Raw genomic sequence first — 24,675 nt, 5'->3', positions numbered from 1 at the left:
ACTACCGCCTCCGTAGCCTAGTGGCAGAGCGTTCGCTTCGAGTGCGGGAGGTTGTGGGTTTGATCCCTGGTTGCGTCATACCAAAGACGTAAAAAATGGTACTTGTAGCTTCCTCGCTTGGCGCTCAGCATTAAGAGGATAGTGCTAGGACTGGTCAGTATAATGTGACTAGGTGGGGTATCATGCCACGTGTCTACGGCGTGATATTCCAGTGAGGCAGCACTATAATGTTGGGTACTGTGCTCACTGCTACAAGTAGACACCAAGCCCGCCCACTTAGCTCAGTAGGTAAGAGCGTTGATCTACAGATCGCGGGGTCGCGAGTTTGATCCTCGGGCAGGGCGTATGTTCTCCGTGACTATTTGATAAACGACATTGTGTCTGAAATCATTAGTCCTCCACCTCTGATTCATGTGGGGAAGTTGGCAGTTACTTGTGGAGAACAGGATTGTACTGGTACAGAATCCAGGAACACCGGTTAGGTTAACTGCCTGCCGTTACATGACTGAAATACTGTTGAAAAACGGCGTTAAACCCAAAACAAAGAAACAAACAAGTAGACATCGTCGTTTATATGACTCAGAAATTGTTGAAAAAGACGTAAAACCTGAACACATACACATCTGTGAACTGGAAGACGTATTGCATGTCGTATTAAGTACTTCATTTATAGAATATGCTCCAAAACATCAAACAGTATGGTTAGCGAATGTTACCAAATTATGGATAGTTTAACCTTCCCCATAATTATTAGTTCACATGGTGAAATACAGTTTCACTACTGAAATATGCAAAGTAATTGTCAGTAATTGAGATTCGACTCACACTTTTTGTTGTTTGAGCAAAAAGATGTTATCTGCCCTATAATATAATCGTTGCTGGAGGTATGGAAATACCCAGTGATCTGTGTTTATTGATCTGAGGCAGACTAACATGTACTGTATAGGGATTTTGGCAGGAGTGAGAGTTTGTTTGAAGAGAAGTATTCAAGTGATCCAAGTTCAATGGAACGATGTTTGGCTGTACTATATATTTCTATAGTTTAATACTACGAAAATTTGATGTGAAATAATTTACGCTTAGGTAATTGAAAAATTATACTAATTTTGTTTAAAATTCAGTGCCAAGTATTTTATTAATTGTGGTTTATTTCAGATGAATTTAGATGTTATATATGGAGACACAGATTCTATCATGATCAACTCCAACTGCACAGATATAGAGCAAGTTACAAAGCTAGGAAATAAGGTACGTTACTGTAGTTCTATGTTCTTCGCGACAAATAGAACGGGTTTTTGTTGTTGTCCAGTGAGGGAGATTGGGAGTTACATCTTTTGTCAAGTATTTAGTAGGTTCTTATTTTTTTGTACTTTCCTGAAAGGAAAAAAATGTAGAGAAGTGTTGATGCTTGTGTACTTATGAGTGGCGACCATATTTAAGATGAACAAGAACTATTTTACGAAAATGGGAGCTGTCATACATGCGTGTAAGGTCTTTCGTGGCAGTGTTCAAGATCGTTGACTTCAAATCACTTCTCACCATTACGAGTTTGAAACCTCGCTTCTTGTGTAGAATTCTTCCATGTTAGGTTTGTCTTTGTGCACAGGGGCCTGCCTGTGACGAGATATTGCCTTGAGAGGCGCCTGGGGTCTTCACCACCATAAGCTGGAAAGTGACTGCATGACCTGTAATTGCGTCAGTTTATTGTTGAAACCTAACTGAAAAAGTAAACCAAAACGTTGTAGTTTACGAAGTACTTGTTCAGGGCTGATTGACTGCTTTAATACAGTTAAGAAAATGAAAGGAAAAAAAAAAGAAACCTGGGATAATTCCATCAGTAACACCCTATCTTTCATAGATCAAAGCTGAGGTAAACAAGCTGTACAAACTGTTGGAAATTGATATAGATGGTATATACAAGAGTATGTTGTTGCTAAAGAAGAAGAAATATGCTGCTCTAAGTGTACACAAGACATCAGATGGGAAATACGTAACACAGGAAGAAAAGAAGGGTCTTGATATTGTCAGGAGAGACTGGTCAGGGCTGTCGAAAAATGTCGGAGAGTAAGTAAATGTATTAGCATTGTATTGCTGATAGTTTCACAAAGCTAATACTTTAGCTATTTCTAAAATTGGAATTGGTCCACAAGGTAAAATAATTGCGATACAAGGCTATTTTGCAAAATACGTAGGGTTATTTATATAAGAAATGTCAATTTCGCAGCCTCTCCCATTCTAGAACAGGATTTTGGTTTTAATACTAAATTAACAGTTTTGTCTGTTGAATTGAGAGATTGTTGTGTTATTTCAGTTTTGTTGTATCAACAATTCTGTCCGGTGAATCTAGAGAAACTGTTGTAGACATTGTGCATGCTAAACTTAACGAGGTCGGTGAGCAAGTGAGGGACGGCAAAATACCTCTAGATCAGTACCTCATCACAAAGGTAAATTTTCTGTTATTTCTCCTGCAGCCAAGTTTTACAGAAGTGGCAACATGTTTCTGTATATCTAGACTTGTATGTACAGCGTTCGACACTAACTTTTTTGCCAGGTATCCCGAAGGAATACCTGCTGGGAAATTTAGGAATCCCTGCTGAAAATTTGGAGTCCCTGATAACAAAATGTGGTAAGAACATGAAAAAATTAAAATCTAACAAACACAACTGTTTACAGTACTACATGTATTTTATTTCCACTTTATTTCCATTTTACATCAATGACAACAATAGCTTGTATGACTTTTGCTGTAAAAGAATAATGTCATTTCTGTCCAAGTCCTCTTCCCCCTCATCTTCACTACCATCGCACTCCTCTGTCATTTGTTGTAGTTCGTCTAAATGTATGCCGCCTAGTTCATTCCCCCTTATAACCCCCTTATTAGTAATCATTTTTTTGACATAAAAAAAATTCCAAAGTCTCCCTTAAATAAAAAAAATTCAAAAAAAAAAATGTTCCGACCTACCTACCCTAATTTTTTTAGCATGTTACCAGATACAAAGATTTTTTAGGCCTTATTAATGCAACTCCCAGACTTTATCTACAACTAGTACATTGGTCATAACAGATTTTCTTAAACATTTCATTTTAGTTGTTTTATTTTGCACATTGCCTAAAAGTGGGTGGGGTTTAGTGTTTGCATGCTTTTATTATCAGCAAATTCTTCTAAATAAGAGCTGCTTTGGCAACAGTGATCATATTTTTCGCAAATGCAGACGTTTTATTGGCTTTTTATTTTAGTTTGTACTAGAAAAATCTTGTAAGAATTGATAAAAATGTTCGAAATTGTCGGTCTAGAAAACGAATGACAAATACGAAAAACAAAAGTAACAGTTAAAGTTCTTGAAAAGATAACTGTTTTAACTTTATTTTCTCATCATACCACGTATAATTTCTGCTTATTTAATTTGTTTTGCCCAAACAAAGCCTCGGCAATGATAATAAATTTGTTATAGACCGTAACGGCCGACCGGCTTACGTAATCGTATCGAGCACACAAAATAATGGTACAAACATGATAATCTAAGGCTGCATTGTTTATCAATTAACATGTAAACATTGATCAATAAACACCTTTGATAATGACAAGGCATATTGTACTAAATACAAACCGCGAGATAAGCAGGTGTCATTTGGCGCGTGGCGTGACTGACATCTGTCGGTAGCTAATTAACATACTACGCTCCGCCTACTGCCATATTTCCGCTTGTGCTGGCGAACAATATTGAAATTCACTGGGCTTTTGATTGAAAGGTGGCAGAACTATCGAACTTGGAACGCATCTAAGTAAATTTCCGCGAGTCAAGCTGACGCACGTGCCGTAATTTATGCGGGTAAAATACGAGTTTTTCTCGATTTTCGCAGGTCAAAACCCGGGACCTCGGGTCAACTGAACGCTTAGCTTAGCAAAAGAGCGATGTTTGAGCGAACAAGACTGGGAAATTTCATTTTTTTAGAATCATATTTTATCTGAAAATCAAGAGTCCCGACGGAACACCGAAATTGTGAACTTTAGGATCCCTTGCGGATTTTTGGTGTCCTCGGGATCCCGGGACACCGTTAGTGTCGAACGCTGATGTACAAAAAAACAACATTATTTACACTGCGGTCAAATACACAACCGCTTGAAGTCACAAGGGGATGGGAAAAGTTAAGTTTTACAGAAATTTGAGTGATATGATAGATACATAGGCAAATATAAAGAAAATAAGACCATATGAATTGCTTAAGTGAGCTGGGCTTCACTGATATAGATTTACTCTGATAGCTTAACAGAGAACTTGAAATAGTAGTTCTAAATAACTTTGATTCACAAAGAATGCAGATTTCAAATTTATTTTTTTGAAAATTGACACTGGATTAAGCTTTTTGCTTTACTTTCAGCAACTGACCAAGAATCCAGAAGATTACCCAGACAAGAAGAGTTTACCGCATGTTCAGGTAGCTCTTAGACTGAATAGCAAGGGAGGCAAGAGGTTGAAGGGCGGCGACACTGTCTCTTATGTTGTCTGCGAGGTAAAATCAATTGGGTTTTTTCTGTGTACTGGTTTTCAGTTAAATTTCAAACTTAACCAGTTTGTTTTTCAGTTTGGGCGACTTTTTTAAAGTCAACACTAAAATTCTGCGTATATATTGCAAGAGCCTTTGTTTGGCTTAACATTATAGATATCAGTTCTAAAATGTGTTTAAAACTTTATTATTGGATGTTCTGCTGATTCCTAAACCATGTGGGATACTATTGGCAAGTGGCTTAAAAAAAATTTAAGCTGAAATACATTTGCTTAAAAAGGCCGGTTTTATGGCCAGTCTACATTTAAAATGAAACAACCCTGAAAAATAATAAATACCCATGCAACCATAATGGAATTAGCGAACAAAGTGGTCTAATTCCTATAAGGTCTTAGAATTAATGTATAATTGAGACAGTGGCCTTACTGCTTAATCCCAACAAAAGAGAAATTTTGGATAAGATGGCAAAATTGCACCCCAGTGAAATAAAATAAGACATATATAGGCAAAATCTAAGCATATTTTTTCTTTTGCAGGATGGTTCTAATCTCCCAGCGTCACAGAGAGCCTATCATCCTGATGAATTAGCGAAATCAGAATCCCTGAAAATAGGTAAAAGAAATTTATTGCTGAAAAAATGGGTAAAAAGTTCATTGCTGTAAATAGGGGGAAAAGCACTTCATTGCTGAAAATAGGGGGAAAAGCACTTCGTTGCTGAAAATCAGTAAATAAAATCTGTAAAAAGATCTTTTGGAAGCAAGAATGCAACCAAGAAGAATAATAGCAGACTCAGTTCATTACTGGTAACGGTAAAAACAGTTCCTTGCTGGAAAAGGTAAAAACTGTTCTTTGACAATAGGGAAAACACAATCCTTTGCTGAAAATAGGTAGACAATTCATTTTCACAGAACTTTGAATTTCATTGTTAATGTTTGTGATTTAAAACCTTGTACAAAGAATGTTTGAAATAAGCCATATAACAAGTACTAGTATTTATGCAAGGTATTTCTTGATACAGAAAAACACCACTTATTGGAGGTTGCTAAGGAATAAGAAAAATGTTTGAGTTATCCAGGGTTTTGAGCAATTCAGACAAAACAAATTACAAAATTGCTCGGAACCACATGAATTGTTTTAGTGGTGCTGGTGCCCTGTTTGTTGAACCTCTAGCAAGTGAAGTTTTGCTGTATTTTAATTAATATTGTATTGTATGCACATGCCTGAATGAGGGTGATCCGTGATTGAATTGTTAAAGTCACTGCCTTCAAATCACTTGCCCCTCACCTATGTAGCTTAAAGCCTCATTTGGGATGCAGATTTCTTCATGTCTGGAAGCCATCCAGCTGGCATACAGAAGGGTGGTGATTAAAATTATAGTAAATTTACACATTTGTTATCCATGCTTATACTAAGTTATTTCAGCTCAGTTTTGATGAAAACTGTTGAGCTTATTTGAATCTCTTGTATTCTCCTGTTTTTTTCTTCAGTCTGTTCAACTTGAAAAGGTATGAAGTAAAACAAAGATTTTATTTTTGTTTTTCTACAGATGAGAAGTATTACCTGGCTCATCAAGTCCACCCAGTTGTATCTAGGTTGTGTGATCCTATAGAAGGAACAGATGCTGCTCATATTGCTGAGTGTTTAGGTAACATCTCTTTGTTTTGTGTCTCCACAGATTATTAGGGTTATGTGTAGGTAACACTCCTTGTTTTGTATGTTCCCAGATTTATTAAGGTTAAATAACATTCTGAATACTTACCATTCTTAAGATTTAAGCATGACCTGCCAACGTGGAAAAGCTTTTAGCGTCATAATCCTGTATCCAAATTTAGCTAGATTTTCTACTTGGATAGATACTGTGGCCATGTTGTCAATATCAAAATAAACAAACATATTTCCTCAAGTCTAGGGAACTAAAAATCTATGTAGCCTGTATTTTCGCAGTAAAAGATAGTTTCTAATTATATTTAATAGGGAAAAAAATCATTGTAACATGTGGTAAATCAATATTGCTGCATGTACTCACAAATCATATGGTAATACACATGTATTACACTTTCTACATGTATAATCCCAAGCATTCTTGAAGTATCCTGCCTAAATTCAAATTCAGAGGTTTCTGAATAAAACAGTCCCACCTTCTTTTCATATGTTAATTATATTTACAATTCTGATTTAAATATACAGTAAGAGTTTTTGCCTTTGTTGGAGAATGCTTAGTTTGTCTTGACATTGAATCATATACATGTCAGCATCACGTTCCAGTTTAATAAATATTCAGATAGCAGTTGGCAACATTTGGTGCTGTATTTGATTTACACAATGTGCCCGGAATAATATTCATTATACTTGACCAAATTTATGAGAGCCGTGGTCATTTATTCACAATCTGAGAAGGAAAAATTGTATCTAATTTGTGAACAGCTGGGTAGTATTTGTTGAAAATCCAGGAATCCTAGGAAATAAAATCACATCTTAAACCTGAAGGAGAAAAATGTACATCATTTGTGGAGACTTGAGTAGTGTAAGTGGAATATCCATGACAGTTGGGAATTAAAATTCTGTCATACATTTCGTGGTGAAATTAGTATATCCAAAAGCATTGGAATGCAAAAGTCTGTAGTAAACTGATGTAATTAGTAATTAGAGTTTAAAACAATATTGCTGTTATTTATAGGTTTAGATGCGTCTGGTTACCGTCACTCGGTACAACATCATGATGAAGATGATGATGATGCCCTTTTGGGTGGCGTTGGCATCACTGATGAAGAAAAATACAAAGATTGTGAGAGGCTGAAAATCGTATGTCCATCTGAAACATGTGGAAGGGAGATCATTCTTGATGCCCCTCTTACTGGAGCTGTGAGTAGTCCTTCAGAATAATAGTTATTTATTCAGTTTTCTTTCTAGTCTTTCAGAGGTCACCTTTATATATAGCACTTTTCATATAATGCAAAATGTTCAGTGGTTAGTTACTGGTAAATTACAAGAGACATCAGACACAAATTTGGTGCCTGCCTGTGATGGAAAAATGCCCATAGGAGCATCTTGGGTCTTTACAATGAAAGGCTGGACGTCACCATCTGACCTATAATGTGGGTGTGGCTTTAAACCAAACAACAACAAAAAAGACAGACACAAATTACTTTTTGTCGAGCCCGCTTGCGGAAGCAAAGACATAATTGTCCAAATGGCTGTTCGGTGTATGTGCGTGTGTCCGTCCGGATTTGTTTGTCAGGACCTTAACTTTGACATGCATGGATCAATCTTGTTTATATTTGGCATGAATGTTAACCTCAGTGAGGCGGAGTGTCATGTGCAAACCCCAGGTTCCTATCTCAAAGGTCAAGGTCACACTTAGAGGTCAATGGTCAAATTCAATAATGACTGTCCGGAGCATTTCTTCTTCATGCATGGAGGGATTTTGATGTAACTTGGCACAAGTGTTCACCATCATGAGATGGAGTGACTTGCGCAAGAATCAGGTCCCTAGATCTAAGGTCAAGGTCACACTTAGAGGTCAAAGTATACAAGAATGACAACTTTGTCCGGAGCATTTCTTCTTCATGCATGGAGGGATTTTGATGTAATTTGGCACAAATGTTCACCACCATGAGACAGAGTGTCATGCGCAAGAACCAGGTCCTTAGGTCTAAGGTCAAGTTCACTCTTAGAGGTCAAAGGTCAGATACAAGAATGACTTTGTCCGGAGCAATTCTTTTTCATGAATAGAGGGATTTTGATGTAACTTGGCACAATTGTTCACCATCATGAGACGGAGTGTCATGCGCAAGAACCTAGAATTACTTCCCTTTGTTGTTACTATAAATAGCTTATATTGTAACTTTTTAGCTCACCCGAGCACGAAGTGCTCAAAGGTAAGCTTTTGTGATCGCTCTGTGTCTGTCGTCGTCAGTCCTTCGTCAACAATTTGACTGTTAACACTCTAGAGGTCACAATTTTGGCCGAAACTTAATGAAACTTGGTCAGAATGTTACCCTCAATAAAATCTTGGACGAGTTCGATATTGGGTCATCTGGGGTCAAAAACTAGGTCACCAGGTCAAATCAAAGGAAAAGCTTGTTAACACTCTAGAGGTCACAATTTTGGCCCAATCTTAATGAAACTTGGTCAGAATGTTACCCCCAATAAAATCTTGAACCAGTTCGATATTGGGTCATCTGGGGTTAAAAACTAGGTTACCAGGTCAAATCAAAGGAAAATCTTGTTAACACTCTAGTGGTCACAATTTGGGCCCAATCTTTATAAAACTAGGTCAGAATGTTACCCTCAGTAAAATCTTAGACGAGTTGATATTGGGTCATCCGGGGTCAAAAACTAGGTCACCAGGTCAAATCAAAGGAAAAGCTTGTTAACACTGTAGAGACCAGATTTATGACTGTATCTTCATGAAACTTGGTCAGAATGTTAATCTTGATGATCTATAGGTCAGGTTTAAATCTGGGTCAGTTGGGGTCAAAAACTAGGTCACTAGGTCAAATCAAAGGAAAAGCTTGTTAACACTCTAGGGGCCACTTTTATGACTGTATCTTCATGAAACTTCGTCAGAATGTTAATCTTAATGACCTCAAGGTCCAGTTTGAATCTGGGTCATGTAGGATCAAAAACTAGGTCACCAGGTCAAATCAAAGGAAAAGCTAGTTTACACTGTAGAGGCCTCATTTATGACCATATCTTAATGAAACTTGGTCAGAATGTTAACCTTGATGATATATATGTCAAGTTTAAATCTGGGTCAGGTGGGGTCAAAAGTTAGGTCACTAGGTCAGATCAGAGGAAAAGCTTGTTAACACTCAAGAGGCCACATTTATGACTGTATCTTCATTAAACTTAGTCAGAATGTTAACCTTGGTGATCTTTAGGTCAAGTTCGAATCTGGGTTATGTTGGGTCAGAAACTAGGTCACTGGGTCAAATCAAAGGAAAAGCTACTTAACACTTTAGAGGCCACATTTATGACCATATCTTAATGAAACAGAATGTTATTCTTGATAATCTTTAGGTCAATAGGTCAGGTGAGCGATACAGGGCCTTCATGGCCCTCTTGTTTTATTACTGGTAGTAGGAAAATATCAAGACCACTTTTCTGTATTACAACATGCATGTTACATCCAATTTTGAGGTGTATTTCTACTGGTAAGGATTTTTGTGTGGACTTTTTTTAATTATTTTTTTACTTCCCTTTGTTGTTACTACAAATAACTTATATTGTAACTTTCTGCAATCTTTTTTTTATTTGGCATAAATGTTTGCCTCAATGACACATAGTGTCGTGTGCAACTCCCAGTCCTTTTGACAGCTGACGGGCTCGACATGTTGCCCGTGGGCATCTAGTAATTATCATTTTGCATACTATCTTGGATCTCAAAGTGGGACATGCTTCAAAAGAATATCAGTAGTTGTCAAGAATACCTGCCCTAGTTCTGAGACAAAAATGCTAGAGTCAAAAGTCTCCAAAGCTGGACAGAAGTGCAAAGATTTACAACTGGCATCTGCAGCTTGAGGGCTTATACAGTGACTCACCACTGTTTCTTGAATCCAGATGTTCCCCAGCTGTTTTTCTTATTTTTACTTACGCTTTTATCGCGCTAAATCTTTGATAACTCGAGCATTTTCATCATTCCTTTGTGAGCTGGAGTAATCTGATGAACTGTAGTCCAATATAGGATTTCTCTTTTACAGGACATATATATTGAAGTGTCCCTTGGTAAATGTCCCAACAATCAATGTAACGTCAAACTGTATGAAAAAAGTGCAGTTGTCGCCAATAAAGTAACAACAGCAGTAAGACAGAAGATTAAAACATATTATCAGGTAAGATTTTATTGGAACATCAGGGATATAAACTAGCTGTTATTATTTAGGGGCCCAGACTTTCAAAATTAATGTTTAACATTAGGTATATAAGCATTTTCTCCCAACAATTCAGGGGCCCAATCCAAAATCTAGGGGCCATGGGCTCCTGGGCCCCTGCGAATTTATATCCCTCGGACATGCCTTGTAGGAAGGTTTTTATTAACAGTATTTTTTTTTTAGCTCATGTTGAGCTTTTGTGACCGCTCAATGTCAGTCATGCGTCGTCCGTCCGTCAACAATTTGTAAAAAAATCTTCTTGAAAACCACTAGGCAGAATTACACCAAACTTCACAGGAATGATCCTTGGGTGGCCCCCTTTCAAAATTGTTCAAAGAATTGAATTCCATGCAGAACTCTGGTTGCCATGGCAACCAAAAGGAAAAACTTTAAAGATCTTCTTGTCCAAAACCACAGGGCCTAGGGCTTTGATATATGGTGTGTAGCATCATCTAGTAGTCCTCTACCAAAATTTTTCAAATTTTCCCCCTAGGGTCAAATATGGCCCCGCCCCGGGGGGTAACATGGTTTATATAGACTTATATAAGGAAAACTTTGAAAATCTTCTTGTACAAAACCACGCGGCCTAGGGCTTGGATAAATGGTATGTAGCATCATCCAGTGGTCCTCTACCAAGAGTGTTCAAAGTATCCCTATATGGTCAAATATGGCCCTGCCCCGGGGGTCCCAAGTTTTACATAGACTTATATAGGAAAAAAAGTTTAAAAATCTTCTTCTCTGAAACCACAACACTTAGACCTTTGATATTTGGTTTGTAGCATTGTCTTATGGTCTTCAATCAAAATTGTTCAAATTGTACCCCTGGGATGAAAAGAGGCCCTGCCCTGGGGGTCCCAAGTTTCATATAGACTTATTATATAGGAAAAAAACTTAAAAAATCTTCTTGTCTGAAACCATTTGACCTAGGCTTTTGATATTTGGTATGATGCATTGTCTAGTAGTCCTCTACCAAAATTATTCAAATTATGCCCGTGGGGTTAAAAGAGGCCCTGCCCTGGGGCCACTTAGTTATTATGTGAGTTGTATAGGAAAAAATATTTAAAAAATCATCTGATCCTATTACCAAGACTGTTTGATTATAATTACCTGATGACCCCAAGTAATATGATGTCACTTGACTGTGACCTTGACCTACTGACCTACTTTCCTGTTTTTTAAGATACAGCCTTGAAATTTTGATGACATACACAGTTTTGCACACCAATCGTAAAACTGAATTTCATTGACCATGAATGTGACCTACTGACTTTCTTAATATTTTATTATCAGTTTGACATTTGAAACATGTAGCTCATATTACTCAGGTGAGCGATCCAGGGTCATCTTGACCCTCTTGTTTTTTTAAATGGGTGATTTTCTTGTAATTTTCAGTGCTGAGTTTTGCATTGCTTTAAAAAATATCCAACAAATTTAGGCAGTGTTGTATATGGCATGTTCAAAATTGTGATGAACAGCTTTTAGTGAGTGTGCTTGTTAAAGGTTAAAGGTCATAGATTTGTTGCCATTTTCAGTGTCAACTATACAACTGCTTGGTCTAAGGTTACACAAACAAGATGGCTTTTAGGGCCCTGAATTGCTTGCCTGACCTAGTTCTTACTCCAGATAGCCTAGTATCTAATTGATCTAGGTATCATTAAAAGAAACATTTGGCCATGTTTTATATAATTAGGCAGATCAATAACCATGTACTAATTTATTGACTTAGTGACCTACTTTTTAACCCAGGTAACCCAGTTACATATTTACTGTAGATTTTAAACGGACCAAGTTTAGTGAAGATCAGGTAGAAAATGTGGCCTTTTTGGTTGTTAAGAGTGCTTTTCTTTTATTTGTTATTGTGACATAGCTTTAGACCATGGATAATCCAGTTTCAAACTTTATCTAGGTTTTACTAAGACAAACATTCTAACAAAGTTCAGTGATGTTCAAGTAGAAAATGCGGCCATTTGAATGTTAGCCTGTTTTATGTATGAGGTTTATGTATGATTCGGCATAATGAGGCAGTTCTTAACCTTTTTGAACTTATTCCAAGTCGAACCCAGTTTTGAACTTCATCTAGTGTTTATAGACACAATTATTCTCACAATGTTTTAAGAAGATCATGTTTTTTTTTAGCTCACCTGTCACAAAGTGACAAGGTTTGAGCTTTTGTGATCGCGTGGTGTCCGCCATCCGTCCGTCCGTAAACTTTTGCTTGTGACCACTCTAGAGGTCACATTTTTCATGGGATCTTTTAATGAAAATTGGTCAGAATGTTTACCTTGATGATATCTCGGTCAAGTTTGAAACTGGGTCATGTGCGGTCCAAAACTAGGTCAGTAGGTCTAAAAATAGAAAAACCTTGTGACCTCTCTAGAGGCCATACTTTTCAATGGATCTTCATGAAAGTTAGTCAGAATGTTCAACTTAACGATATCTAGGTCAAGTTCGAAACTTGGTCACATGCCTTCAAAAACTAGGTCAGTAGGTCAAATAATAAAAAAAACCTTGTGACCTCTCTAGAGGCCATATTTTTCATGGGATCTGTATGAAAGTTGGTCTGAATGTTCATCTTGATGATATCTAGGTCAGATTTAAAACTGGGTCAACTGCGGTCAAAACTAGGTCAGTAGATCAGAAAATAGAAAAACCTTGTGACCTCTCTAGAGGCCACATTTTTTAATGGATCTTCATGAAAATTGGTCTGAATATTCACCTTGATGATATCTATGTCAAGTTCGAAACTGGGTCATGTGCGTAGGTTAAATAATAGAAAAACCTTGTGACCTATCTAGAGGCCATATTTTTCATGAGATCTTCATGAAAATTGGTGAGAATGTTCACCTTGATGATATCTAGGTCAAGTTCAAAACTGGGTCATTAGGTCAAATAATAGAAAAACCTTGTGACCTCTCTAGAGGCCATATTTTTCAATGGATTTTCATGAAAATTGGTCAGAATTTTTATCTTGATGATATCTAGGTCAGATTCAAAATTGGGTCACATGAGCTCAAAAACTAGGTCACTGTGTCAAATAATAGAAAAAACGACGTCATACACAGTTCAAAACTGGGTCACGTGGGGACAGGTGAGCGATTCAGGACCATCATGGTCCTCTTGTTATTGTAGATGTTTATAGTCAAATTTGTAGACAAACACTGGTATCAAAATAGCTCATCTTGAGTACTTTGTGCTCAGGTGAGCTTAGGAGGATTCAGCTTGTGTCAAAGAAGAAATAAATGATAATTTTCGCCTTGAAATCTGTTAGTGTTATATATTGGTTAATTTAAAAATCATTCAGTGTTTGATTAATTTCTTGTTTTGTTACAGGGCTGGTTGAAATGTGAGGACTCTGCGTGTCATGCCCGTTTACAGAAACTACCACTCATGTTTCAGAGAGGACGTCCCATGTGCCCCGTCTGTAATAGGGGTTTCTTACAAGCAGAGGTATGCAAAACGTGTAGATTATTTGATTTCCCTTGATTTTTATACGCTCGATGGAATGTATTATGTTATACCCCAGGTGTCCGTCAGTCTCTCCATTCGCTCTGTTACTCTTCAACCCCTTGAAGGATTTAGATGAAACCTGACACAAATGTTCACCACATCAAGACAACGTGCAGAGCGCATGTTCTCGATGGCTCGCTTCAAAGTCAAGGTCACACTCTGTAACTTTTGAACTGCTTGAAGGATTTTGAAGAAACTTGGCAAAAATGTTCACCATATCTAGAATACGTGCAGAGCGCATGTTTCAGATGGCTCGCTTCAAGGTCAAGGTCACACGTAGGGGTCAAAGGTCATGTGGCTTTGTTTTGGGTGTATATTGCTCTGCATTGCAGTGCTCTTGTTTTTATTTGGCAGATCCCATTTTTGTTCATGTACAATAACTTTTTTAAATTGAATTACTTCCCTTTTATGTTACTATAAATAGCTTTTTTTGTAACTTTTTCATGATTGGAAGTAGGGAAAAACCAAAACCACTTTCCTGTGGTAAAATAAGGATGGTACCTCCAATTTTAAGGTTTATTTTGACATATCTGTACCTGGTAAGGAATTTTTTTTGTGGACTTGGATTTTTTTTTCAATGAACGTAGACATTTTTTTTTTGAATTTCTTCCCTATATTGTTCCTGTCCTTTGGGCTTCAACAGTCGGGTACTCCCATCCTCCTGTAATATAACCCTTTGGGCGTATGTTGTCCCGCTTGGCGGTTGTTTACACTTACAGATACTTAATGTTGCAAATTTTTATATATGAACAGTTTTGATATTTTAATTTCTGCTTTGAAGATTTCCAGTATGTTTTGAATTACCATTACTAAACAATTATTTGCCTGTAATAGTTTTAATATAAATTGGTTACAGAAACCAGTAAATCAGAAAATTAAACTGATATTTGTGCCCCCCCGACAAAGTTGTAAGAGGGGTGTACTGGCTTCAGGTTGTCTGTCTGTCTGTCCGTAGACGCAATCTTGTGCGCACCATCTCTCCTTATCCCCTTGACAGAATTTAATGAAACTTCACACAAGTGATCAGTACCAACAGTAGTTGTGCAAGGGGCATGTTAGCTTCTTTTAGAAAAAAATATTTGCAGAGTTATGGGACTTTGTTTTTTTGTTACTATACTATATACATAGACACAATCTTGTGCGCACCATCTCTCCTCATCCCCTTGACACAATTTAATGAAACTTCACACAAGTGATCAGTACCAACAGTAGTTGTGCATGGGGCATGTTAGGTTCTTTTAGAAAAAAAAATTGCAGAGTTATGGGACTTTGTTTTTTTTGTTACTATACTATATACATAGACACAATCTTGTGCACACCATCTCTCCTCATCCCCTTGACACAATTTAATGAAACTTCACACAAGTGATCAGTAACAACAGTAGTTGTGCATGGGGCATGTTAGGTTCTTTCAGAAAAAATATTTGCAGAGTTATGGGACTTTGTTTTTTTTGTTACTATACTATATACATAGACACAATCTTGTGCGCACCATCTCTCCTCATCCTCTTGACACAATTTAATGAAACTTCACACAAGTGATCAGTAACAACAGTAGTTGTGCATGGGGCATGTTAGGTTCTTTCAGCGACAAAAATTGCAGAGTTATGGGACTTTGTTTCTTGTTAACATACTATGTACATACAGTCTGCATATGCAATCTTGTGCGTGCCTAATCTACCAAACCCTTGCACACAATTTAATGAAACTTCACACAAGTTATCAGTACTAACCCTAGTTGTGCATGGTGCATGTTAGATTCTTTTAGTTAAATATTCTGCATAGTTATGGGACTTTGTTTTTTGTTACTAAACTGTATACATACAGTCTATATACATACAGTCCACATAATTATGCAATCTTGTGTGCGTCAAATTGCAATGTACTGTGTCAGTGCATGCGGGGGGTACATTCATCACCTTTAGTGATAGCTCTAGTTAGGTATATTTTTCATGAATTTGATAAATCTAAGGCTGGCATAATTGTGCTATTTTATCCACTGACAGATGGTTAAGGAATTGAAAATTAGTCATCTGGAATATCCCTTAAAATGTGATAAAATGGTTTAGATTTTCAACACTTTACTACATTAAAAATACAAATGTATATATTGATTACGGCATTGAAAGTATGAATGTAATGTTTTGAACCAGAGTGTGGCGAATTCTCTGTCTGATAAATTGGTCAGAAGACAGCATCGTCTGTCTTTGTTAGAGGAGAAGTTGTGAATTAGTTGTGGAGAAACAAGTTAACCTGGAACACTGGATAGGCTAGCAGGCTGTCATTACGTAACAATTATGTTATGATTCGAGGAAACTGGATAAAAATGATCTTCCTATATGCGATCGAGTAACTTAATTTTTTTTTGCAACTGTATTTCAGTACACAGACAGTATGCTGTATACACAGATGTGTTTCTACCAGTACTTATTTGATTTAGACAGAGCTACTCAACAACTCATAGGGAATGAAAAAGGTAAAGTTTATTAAAGTAGTTTCCCTTGAAACATTAGATGGGCCATGCAAGTAATCTTAACATGGTAATTCTAACATGTCCTGATTTTTATGCTTCCCAAAGGACGAGCATATAGTTGCCGCTTTGTCCGTCCTTCTGTCCGTCTGTCACACTTGTCCGGAGTATAACTTGAAAAGTATTAATGGCATTTGATTGAAACTTCACATAATCATAGTGGCCATTGAAACAAAGTGCAGTGTCTAAGAATCATAACTCTACCTTACCTAGTTTTTGAATTATCTGCCTTTATTATGCCCCCCTTCGAAGGAGGGGTGTATTGTTTTGCAGTTGTCAGTCGGTCGGTCGGAATGTAGACCAATCCGTTTCAGGATGATTACTCAAAAGCACTTGGGCCTAGGATCATGAAAGTTGATGGGGAGGTTGGTCATCACCAGCAGATGACCCCTATTGATTTTGAAATCAGTATGACAAAGGTCAAGGTCAAAGTGACCCTAAACATTTAAATGGTTTCCGGATGATAACTCAAGAACGCTTGGGCCTAGGATCATCAAAGATGATAGGGAGATTGGTCATGACCAGCAGATGACCCATATTTATTTTGAGGTAAGTAGGTCAGAAGTCAAGGGCACAGTGACCCTTTTAAATGGATACTCATGAAATTTGATCAGAATGATCTTGATGAAATCTAGGTCAGGTTCGAATATGGGTCATCTGGGGTAAAAAACTAGGTCACCTGGCCAAATCAAAGAAAAACCTTGTGTATGCAATAGGGGCTGCATTTTTCATCTGATATGCATGAAACTTGGTCAGAGTGTTTGCAGCCATGCAGCCATGAAACCTCGATGAGTTTTTATCTCAGTCACATGGGGTCAAAAACTAGGTCAAAAAAAAAGCTTGTTTACACTCTGGAGGCCACATTTTTGATTCAATCGTCATAAAACTTGTTCAGAATATTTTGTATCATGACAAATCTTGTATGATTTTGACTCTGGGTCAAAAACTAGGTCACTTGGTAAAGTCAAAGGAAACGCTTGTTAACACTCTAGAGGCCAATTTTTTGCTCCAATCTTCACGAAACTTTGTCAGAATATTTGTTTTCATCATTGACGAGTTCTAATCTGGGTCATGTGGGGTCAAACCCTAGGTTACTAGGTCAGATAAAAGAAAATGCTTGTTTACATTGGACTACATTTTTGGTCCAATGTTGATAAAAAATCAAGAAAAAAAAACCATTAAAAAGCATTTTTGCTCCAATCTTCATGAAATTTGTTCAGAATGTATATCTCCTTGAAAACACAGATGAGTTTGAAACTGGGTCATGTGGTGTCAAAAAACTGGGTCACTAGGTCAAACATGTTTGTTATGGTGTGTTACTCTGGTGAGTGATCTAGGGCCATCATGGCACTCTTCTCTTGTGTTTCTGATACGTTAATCCTCATATTGAGACAAGCACATGCATCGGGGAGCTTTATTCGGTTTTACCGATTCCTTGTTTTTTTTGTGTCAGTTAAGGATTGTATATTCTGCGATAAATATATAAACGATTGATGCACAGCCTTGTGAGAGAACACTTTGACATAAGTAGCTACAATGACATAACAATATGACATCAGGAGCCACATGGCACACACGATTACTACTTTGATAAATGCACCAGTTCAGTAAGCATGTTATAATGCTTCATATAAACAATGCCTTTATGTGATAGTTCAAAAGCTTTAATATTTAACTACTCAAGCTTGCACTCTTGCGATTCAATTCCTGCTCATCTGTAATCAGGTGATAAGCAGCAGGAAGGCATTGATTATTTGATAACTCTATTTAAGAATCAAGCTTCATGAAATCGCATAATTAAGATTCGGACAGATAGAAGAAAAATTCAACATTTTATTTTGTTTCATTTTTCTTTCATTTAGTATTAATGTGCTTTCAGCTAAAATGTCTGAAGTTAGGAAGGATACAGAACTGTACAAGGCTTATAATTACCTCAAGAAAGTGACAGATAGATGGGTGAAGAAGAACGCGTATTCCGAGGTCAATCTCGACAAGTTGTTTGAAGGACTTTTCGCTCTCAAATGATAACAAGGACTTGGCTGTCGTCTAACCACTCGATCAGTTTCCTTTTACACTATTACATCCGAGATGAAGAATTTAGTAGAACTCATTGAATATACTAGATATTAATTTATTTGTGCTGGAATTGTTAACTGTTGTGTATCAGAGTCAAAGGCCTATTTACATAGACCAGTGTTGACATGTATGTGTTGCAATACCTACAAAATGTTTGGAACAAAACTTCCCACAATGGGCATTTTAGTAAATACTGAAGTATGGCCACCTCATGTGTTCAAATGATTGAAATTGTGTTCATTTCCTTGTATATATACATGTACACTGCTTTTGCAGACTTTCTATATATACTATTTATTGATTTTTTTACTGAAACTGTGTACCTTTATATATAGAATTATAGTAGTAAACAGAAATTAATTTGTGTGAATAGAATGGGCAGTATATATTTGGTATACTCTTGGTAATATTCACATATTAAAGTTTTATTTAGTGATTTCATTATTTCAGCCTTAGTCGAGGTTTGAAATATTGTTCTATGACAGATACAGATTGAAATTCACAAATAGTGGCATTATTCTCAAATATAAACAAAAATAAAAACGATGGCAGTATACTGGTAACCCATTCTGCAGTAATATATAAATTATATTTTGATATTACCACACTGCTCTATTTTCTTACTCTATTGTAAATGTTTACATTGTGTAAATATTTTTGCTTTAAAATCAAGTGCTTATAATATTATGTCCATTATATGTTTGTGTAATTTTGCCCCCCTGTTGAGGGGAATATGCTGTTTTACTAAATTTTAGGAGTAAACCTACATAATGATTTGAATTATATTCTCAACACTACCAAAATGCAAAACTGAATTTTCAAATAAATGAAAAAAAAAAATACAAAGTTTCTTGTTTATGAAGAGAATAGTTCAAATACTGGACACAAAAACACATCTGTATGGCCCAACCTGTACAGCCTAATTTGTGTTTGACCTCTAAATTTGACCTTCACCTTTAATATGCAAGGCTCAAACTAGCAGTCAGACTGATTGTTAGTCACTTCATTGTTGAAAACTAGTTTCTTTGTACTGTAGGATTGCACTTTTTCGTCTTGTTTGTCCATAATTTTGTGTCTAGTCTGTATATCTGTCATTCTTCATAGTATTTAATTATTTTGCACAAATGTTTCCCATAATGAGACGATATGTCGTGCAAGAACTGGACCCTTGGCTCAAAAGTCATGGTCACACTGAGATAAAAGGTCAATACTTCATTTGTCCTGTCAGGTCCATAACTTTGTGATGCAAAACAGGTTTTAACTATTTGCTGTCACAAGTATTCCCCCTGGATGAGACGACATGTCATGTACAAAACCTGAACCTTAGTTCAAAGGTCAAGGTCAACTGGGTTTTATATAATATATAGTAAACTGATTTTAATATTACTTGGCTCAAATGTACTCCATATTAAGATGATGTGTCATGCACAACACCCAGACCCCTATCTCAAAGGTCAAGGTCACGCTGAGGTCAGTGTCAATGGGTATTTTTTCCTATCCAGTCCGTAACTAATTCATTGAGAGATTTTAATATTTCTTTGCACATTTGTTTCCAATAATGAGATATTGCGTCTTGTGCTGTTCCCAGACCCCTAGCTCAAAGACCAAGGTCACACTGACCTCTTGTCCAGTCTGTAAAATATTTTAATATAAGCTCTTGTATCATTAGGACCCAATTAAAACTTGGTGTATTTTCTTCAGAATTACTTTAGGACAAATTTTTAGCTCACCTGAGCAGTAAGTGCTCAAGGTGAGCTTTTGTGATCGCCCTATGTCCTTCGTCCTCAAGAATTTGATTGTGAACACTCAAGAGGTCACCATTTTGGCCATTCTTAAATGAAACGTGGTCAGAATGTTACCCTTAATAAAATCTTGGACGAGTTCAATATAAGGTCCTCTGGGGTCAAAAGCTAGGCCACCAGGTCAAATCAAAGGAAAAGCTTGTTAACACTCTATAGGTCACAATTTTGGTCCAGTCTTTATTAAACTGGGTCAGATTGTTAGCTCAATAAAATCTTGGACGAATTGGATACTGTGTCATCCGGGATAAAAAAACTAGGTCACCAGGTCAAATCTAAGGAAAAGCTTGTTAACACTCTAGAGGCCACATTTATGACTGTATCTTCATGAAACTTGGTCAGAATGTTGATCTTGATGATCTTTTGGTCAAGTTCAAATCTGGGTCAGAAAGTATCAAAAACTAGGTCACCAGGTCAAATCTAAGGAAAAGCTAGTTAACACTCTGGAGGCCAAATATATGACTATATCTTAATAAAACTTGGCCAAAATGTTAATCTTAATGATCTTTAGGTCAAGTTCCAAGCTGGGTCAGGTGGGTAAAAAACTAGGTCACCAGGTCAAATCAAAAGAAAAGGATGTAAACACTGAAGGCCACATTTATAACCATATCTCAAAAAAACATAGGTCACCCGGTCAAATCAAAGGTAAAACTTGTTAACACTAGATACCTAATTTTAAGTTTGAAACTCATGAGAATTCATCAAAATGTTTTTCTTGATGACCTCTAGGTCAAATTCGAATCTGGGTCAGGTGGGGTCAAAAACTAGGTCACCAGGTCAAATCAGAGGAAAAGCTAGTTAACACTCTTGAGATCACATTTATGACCTATCCTAATGAAACTTGGTCAGAATGCTAATCTTGATGATCTAAAGGTCAGCTTCAAATCTGGGTCAGGTGGGGTCAAAAACTAGGTCGCCAGGTCAAAGGTAAAGCTTGGTAACAATCTAGAGGCCACATTTATGACTACCTTCATGAAATTTGGTCAGAATGTTAATTTTTATGATCTTTAGACCAAGGTCGAATCTGGGTCATGTGGGGTAAAAAACTAGGTCACTAGGTCAAATCAAAGGAAAAGCTAGTTATCAGGGGTTAGAATTGGGTCAGGTGAGCGATACACGTGCCTCTTGGTACTTTTATTTCCCCACCAATTTCAAAATGGAATGTTATCAAAATTGAAGCTCACCTGAGCAATGCTTAAGGTATTAGGCCCATAATAGAGTACCTCCTTTTTGAAAAGTATTCAATTCCTACCATAAACCTACTTTGACTGCAATTCTCAGGGGTGCGTAGGTTCAAGCCCCATTGGGACCAATTTGTTTTTTTCTTTATTTTCCTTTTTTTAGCTCACCTGTCACAAAGTGACAAGGTGAGCTTTTGTGATCGCGAGGTGTCCGTTGTCCGTCCGTCCGTCCGTAAACTTTTGCTTGTGACCACTCTAGAGGTCACATTTTTCATGGGATCTTTATGAAAGTTGGTCAGAATGTTCATCTTGATATCTAGGCCAAGTTCGAAACTGGGTCACGTGCCATCAAAAACTAGGTCAGTAGGTCTAAAAATAGAAAAACCTTGTGACGTCTCTAGAGGCCATATATTTCACAAGATCTTCATGAAAATTGGTCGGAATGTTCACCTTGATGATATCTAGGTTAAGTTTGAAACTGGGTCACGTGCCTTCAAAAACTAGGTCAGTACGTCTAAAAATAGAAAAACCTTGTGACCTCTCTAGAGGCCATATATTTCATAAGATCTTCATGAAAGTTGGTCAGAACGTTCACCTTGATGATATCTAGGTCAAGTTCGAAAGTGGGTTACGTGCCGTCAAAAAATAGGTCAGTAGGTCAAATAATAGAAAAACCTTGTGACCTCTCTAGAGGCCATATTTTTCATGGGATCTGTATGAAAGTTGGTCTGAATGTTAATCTTGATGATATCTAGGTCAGATTCGAAACTGGGTCACGTGCGGTCAAAAACTAGGTCAGTAGGTCTAAAAATAGAAAAACCTTGTGACCTCTCTAGAGGCCATATATTTCATGAGATCTTCATGAAAATTGGTCAGAATGTTCACCTTGATGATATCTAGGTCAAGTTCTAAAGTGGGTCACGTGCCTTCAAAAACTAGGTCAGTAGGTCAAATAATAGAAAAACCTTGTGACCTCTCTAGAGGCCATATTTTTCATGGGATCTGTATGAAAGTTGGTCTGAATGTTCATCTTGATGATATCTAGGTCAAGTTTGAAAGTGGGTCACGTGCCTTCAAAAAGTAGGTCAGTAGGTCAAATAATGAAAAAATGTTGTGACCTCTCTAGAGGCCATATTTTTCATGGGATCTGTATGAAAGTTGGTCTAAATGTTTTCTTGATGATATATAGGTCAAGTTTGAAACTGGGTCAACTGCGATCATAAACTAGGTCAGTAGGTCTTAAAATAGAAAAACCTTGTGACCTTTCTAGAGGCCATATATTTCATGAGATCTTCATGAAAATTGGTCAGAATGTTCACCTTGATGATATCTAGGTAAAGTTCGAAAGTGGGTTACGTGCCTTCAAAAACTAGGTCGGTTGGTCAAATAATAGAAAAACCTTGTGACCTCTCTAGAGGCCAAATTTTTTATGGGATCTGTATGTTAGTTGGTCTGAATGTTCATCTTGATGATATCTAGGTCAAGTTTGAAAGTGGGTCACGTGCCTTCAAAAAGTAGGTCAGTAGGTCAAATAATGAAAAAACGTTGTGACCTCTTTAGAGGCCATATTTTTCATGGGATCTGTATGAAAGTTGGTCTGAATGTTTTTCTTGATGATATATAGGTCAAGTTTGAAACTGGGTCAACTGCGATCAAAAACTAGGTCAGTAGGTCTTAAAATAGAAAAACCTTTTGACCTCTCTAGAGGCCATACCCTTCAATGGATCTTCATGAAAATTGGTAAGAATGTTCACCTTGATGATATCTAGGTCAGGTTTGAAACTGGGTCACGTGCCTTAAAAAACTAGGTCAGTAGGTCTAAATAATAAAAAAACCTTGTAACCTCTCTAGAGGCCATACTTTTCACGGGATCTGTATGAAAGTTGGTCTGAATGTTCATCTTGATGATATCTAGGTCAAGTTTGAAACTGGGTAAACTGCGGTCAAAAACTAGGTCAGTAGGTCTAAAATAATTAAAATCTTTTGACCTCTCTAGAGGCCATATTTTTCAATGGATCTTCATGAAAATTGATCTGAATGTTCACCTTGATGATATCTAGGTCAGTTTCGAAACTGGGTCACATGCGGTCAAAAACTAGGTCAGTAAGTATAAAAATAGAAAAACCTTGTGACCTCTCTAGAGGCCATATTTTTCATGAGATCTTCATGAAAATTAGTGAGAATGTTCGCCTTGATGATATCTAGGTAAAGTTTAAAATAGGGTCACGTACCTTCGAAAACTAGGTCCATAGGTCAAATAATAGAAAAACCTTGTGACCTCTCTAGAGACCATATTTTTCAATGGATTTTCATGAAAATTGGTCAGAATTTGTATCTTGATAATATCTAGGTCAAGTTCAAAACTGGGTCACATGAGCTCAAAAACTAGGTCACTATGTCAAATAATAGAAAAAACGACGTCATTCTCAAAACTGGGTCATGTGGGAAGAGGTGAGCGATTCAGGACCATCATGGTCCTCTTGTTCTAGCAAGTTTTTACTTCTTTCAAGACTTGTTATTGACTTATTGTACAAAAGTGGAAAAAAATTCATTTGATAAGCGATTTCATGCTGTTCAAAGCAAATTTACCTCTGAAACAGAAAGGGTAGAGTTAGACATCTTTAAAAATACCGAGTTACATGTGATAAAAGTTCTCTATTTTGCCTTCATTCTTTAGATTACATATTGTGGAAGAAATGTAGGTAGGTTTTACTTCTGCCCCAAGGTTATTTTTGAATAAAGTGAGCAAAATTCAAAACTGACCCGCAGGATTCGACCTTAATTTTACGGTGTTGGGAGTTAGAATTCTGTCTCATTAAATCCGTTAACTGGAGGCACCCTATAAAAATGATATTGATATCATTTATATATATTTATAATTGTTTACCAATAGTTTGATGTTTCTTTCATAAAAAATAATGGTATAATGAATTCTCTGCAAACGCTTTAGATAAAGGCCATCATTTTTAAATTTGTCTCTACTTGAGCTTGAGGAAATACCATTGATTACACAAAATTTATAAAAAACGGCACGGTAAAAGTTTTTAAAAATTTGCAACACAGTGCGAATCACGGTCAACTGTAAGAATATACAAAGCAAATGCCATTTTTTAAACATTACTATTGGGGGCCTAATACCTTAAGGTGAGCTATTAGGATCACGCTGTGTCCGTCGTGCATCCATCAGTCCGTCATCAACAATT

General features: G+C 36.9%; 1 protein-coding gene across 1 annotated transcript in view; it reads left to right on the top strand.

The window, feature by feature from the left end:
* The window catches only part of LOC128558433 (DNA polymerase alpha catalytic subunit-like), a 53,604-nt gene extending 34,279 nt beyond the window's left edge, over window positions 1-19,325 (top strand). The window contains exons 29-39 of the mRNA XM_053547582.1: window positions 1,156-1,248; window positions 1,859-2,064; window positions 2,312-2,444; window positions 4,381-4,512; window positions 5,043-5,118; window positions 6,053-6,151; window positions 7,184-7,368; window positions 10,209-10,340; window positions 13,710-13,826; window positions 16,269-16,362; window positions 18,296-19,325. Of these exons, the coding sequence (XP_053403557.1) occupies window positions 1,156-1,248; window positions 1,859-2,064; window positions 2,312-2,444; window positions 4,381-4,512; window positions 5,043-5,118; window positions 6,053-6,151; window positions 7,184-7,368; window positions 10,209-10,340; window positions 13,710-13,826; window positions 16,269-16,362; window positions 18,296-18,441 (1,413 nt within the window). The 3' untranslated portion in view covers window positions 18,442-19,325. The remainder of the gene's footprint in view (window positions 1-1,155; window positions 1,249-1,858; window positions 2,065-2,311; window positions 2,445-4,380; window positions 4,513-5,042; window positions 5,119-6,052; window positions 6,152-7,183; window positions 7,369-10,208; window positions 10,341-13,709; window positions 13,827-16,268; window positions 16,363-18,295) is intronic.
* The last annotated feature ends 5,350 nt before the right edge of the window (window positions 19,326-24,675 follow it).

Source organism: Mercenaria mercenaria, chromosome 7 (assembly GCF_021730395.1).
Source record: "Mercenaria mercenaria strain notata chromosome 7, MADL_Memer_1, whole genome shotgun sequence".
Lineage (NCBI taxonomy): Eukaryota > Metazoa > Mollusca > Bivalvia > Venerida > Veneridae > Mercenaria > Mercenaria mercenaria.
Note: the sequence above shows the minus strand (reverse complement) of the source record. Positions and strands in the feature narration are given on the sequence as shown.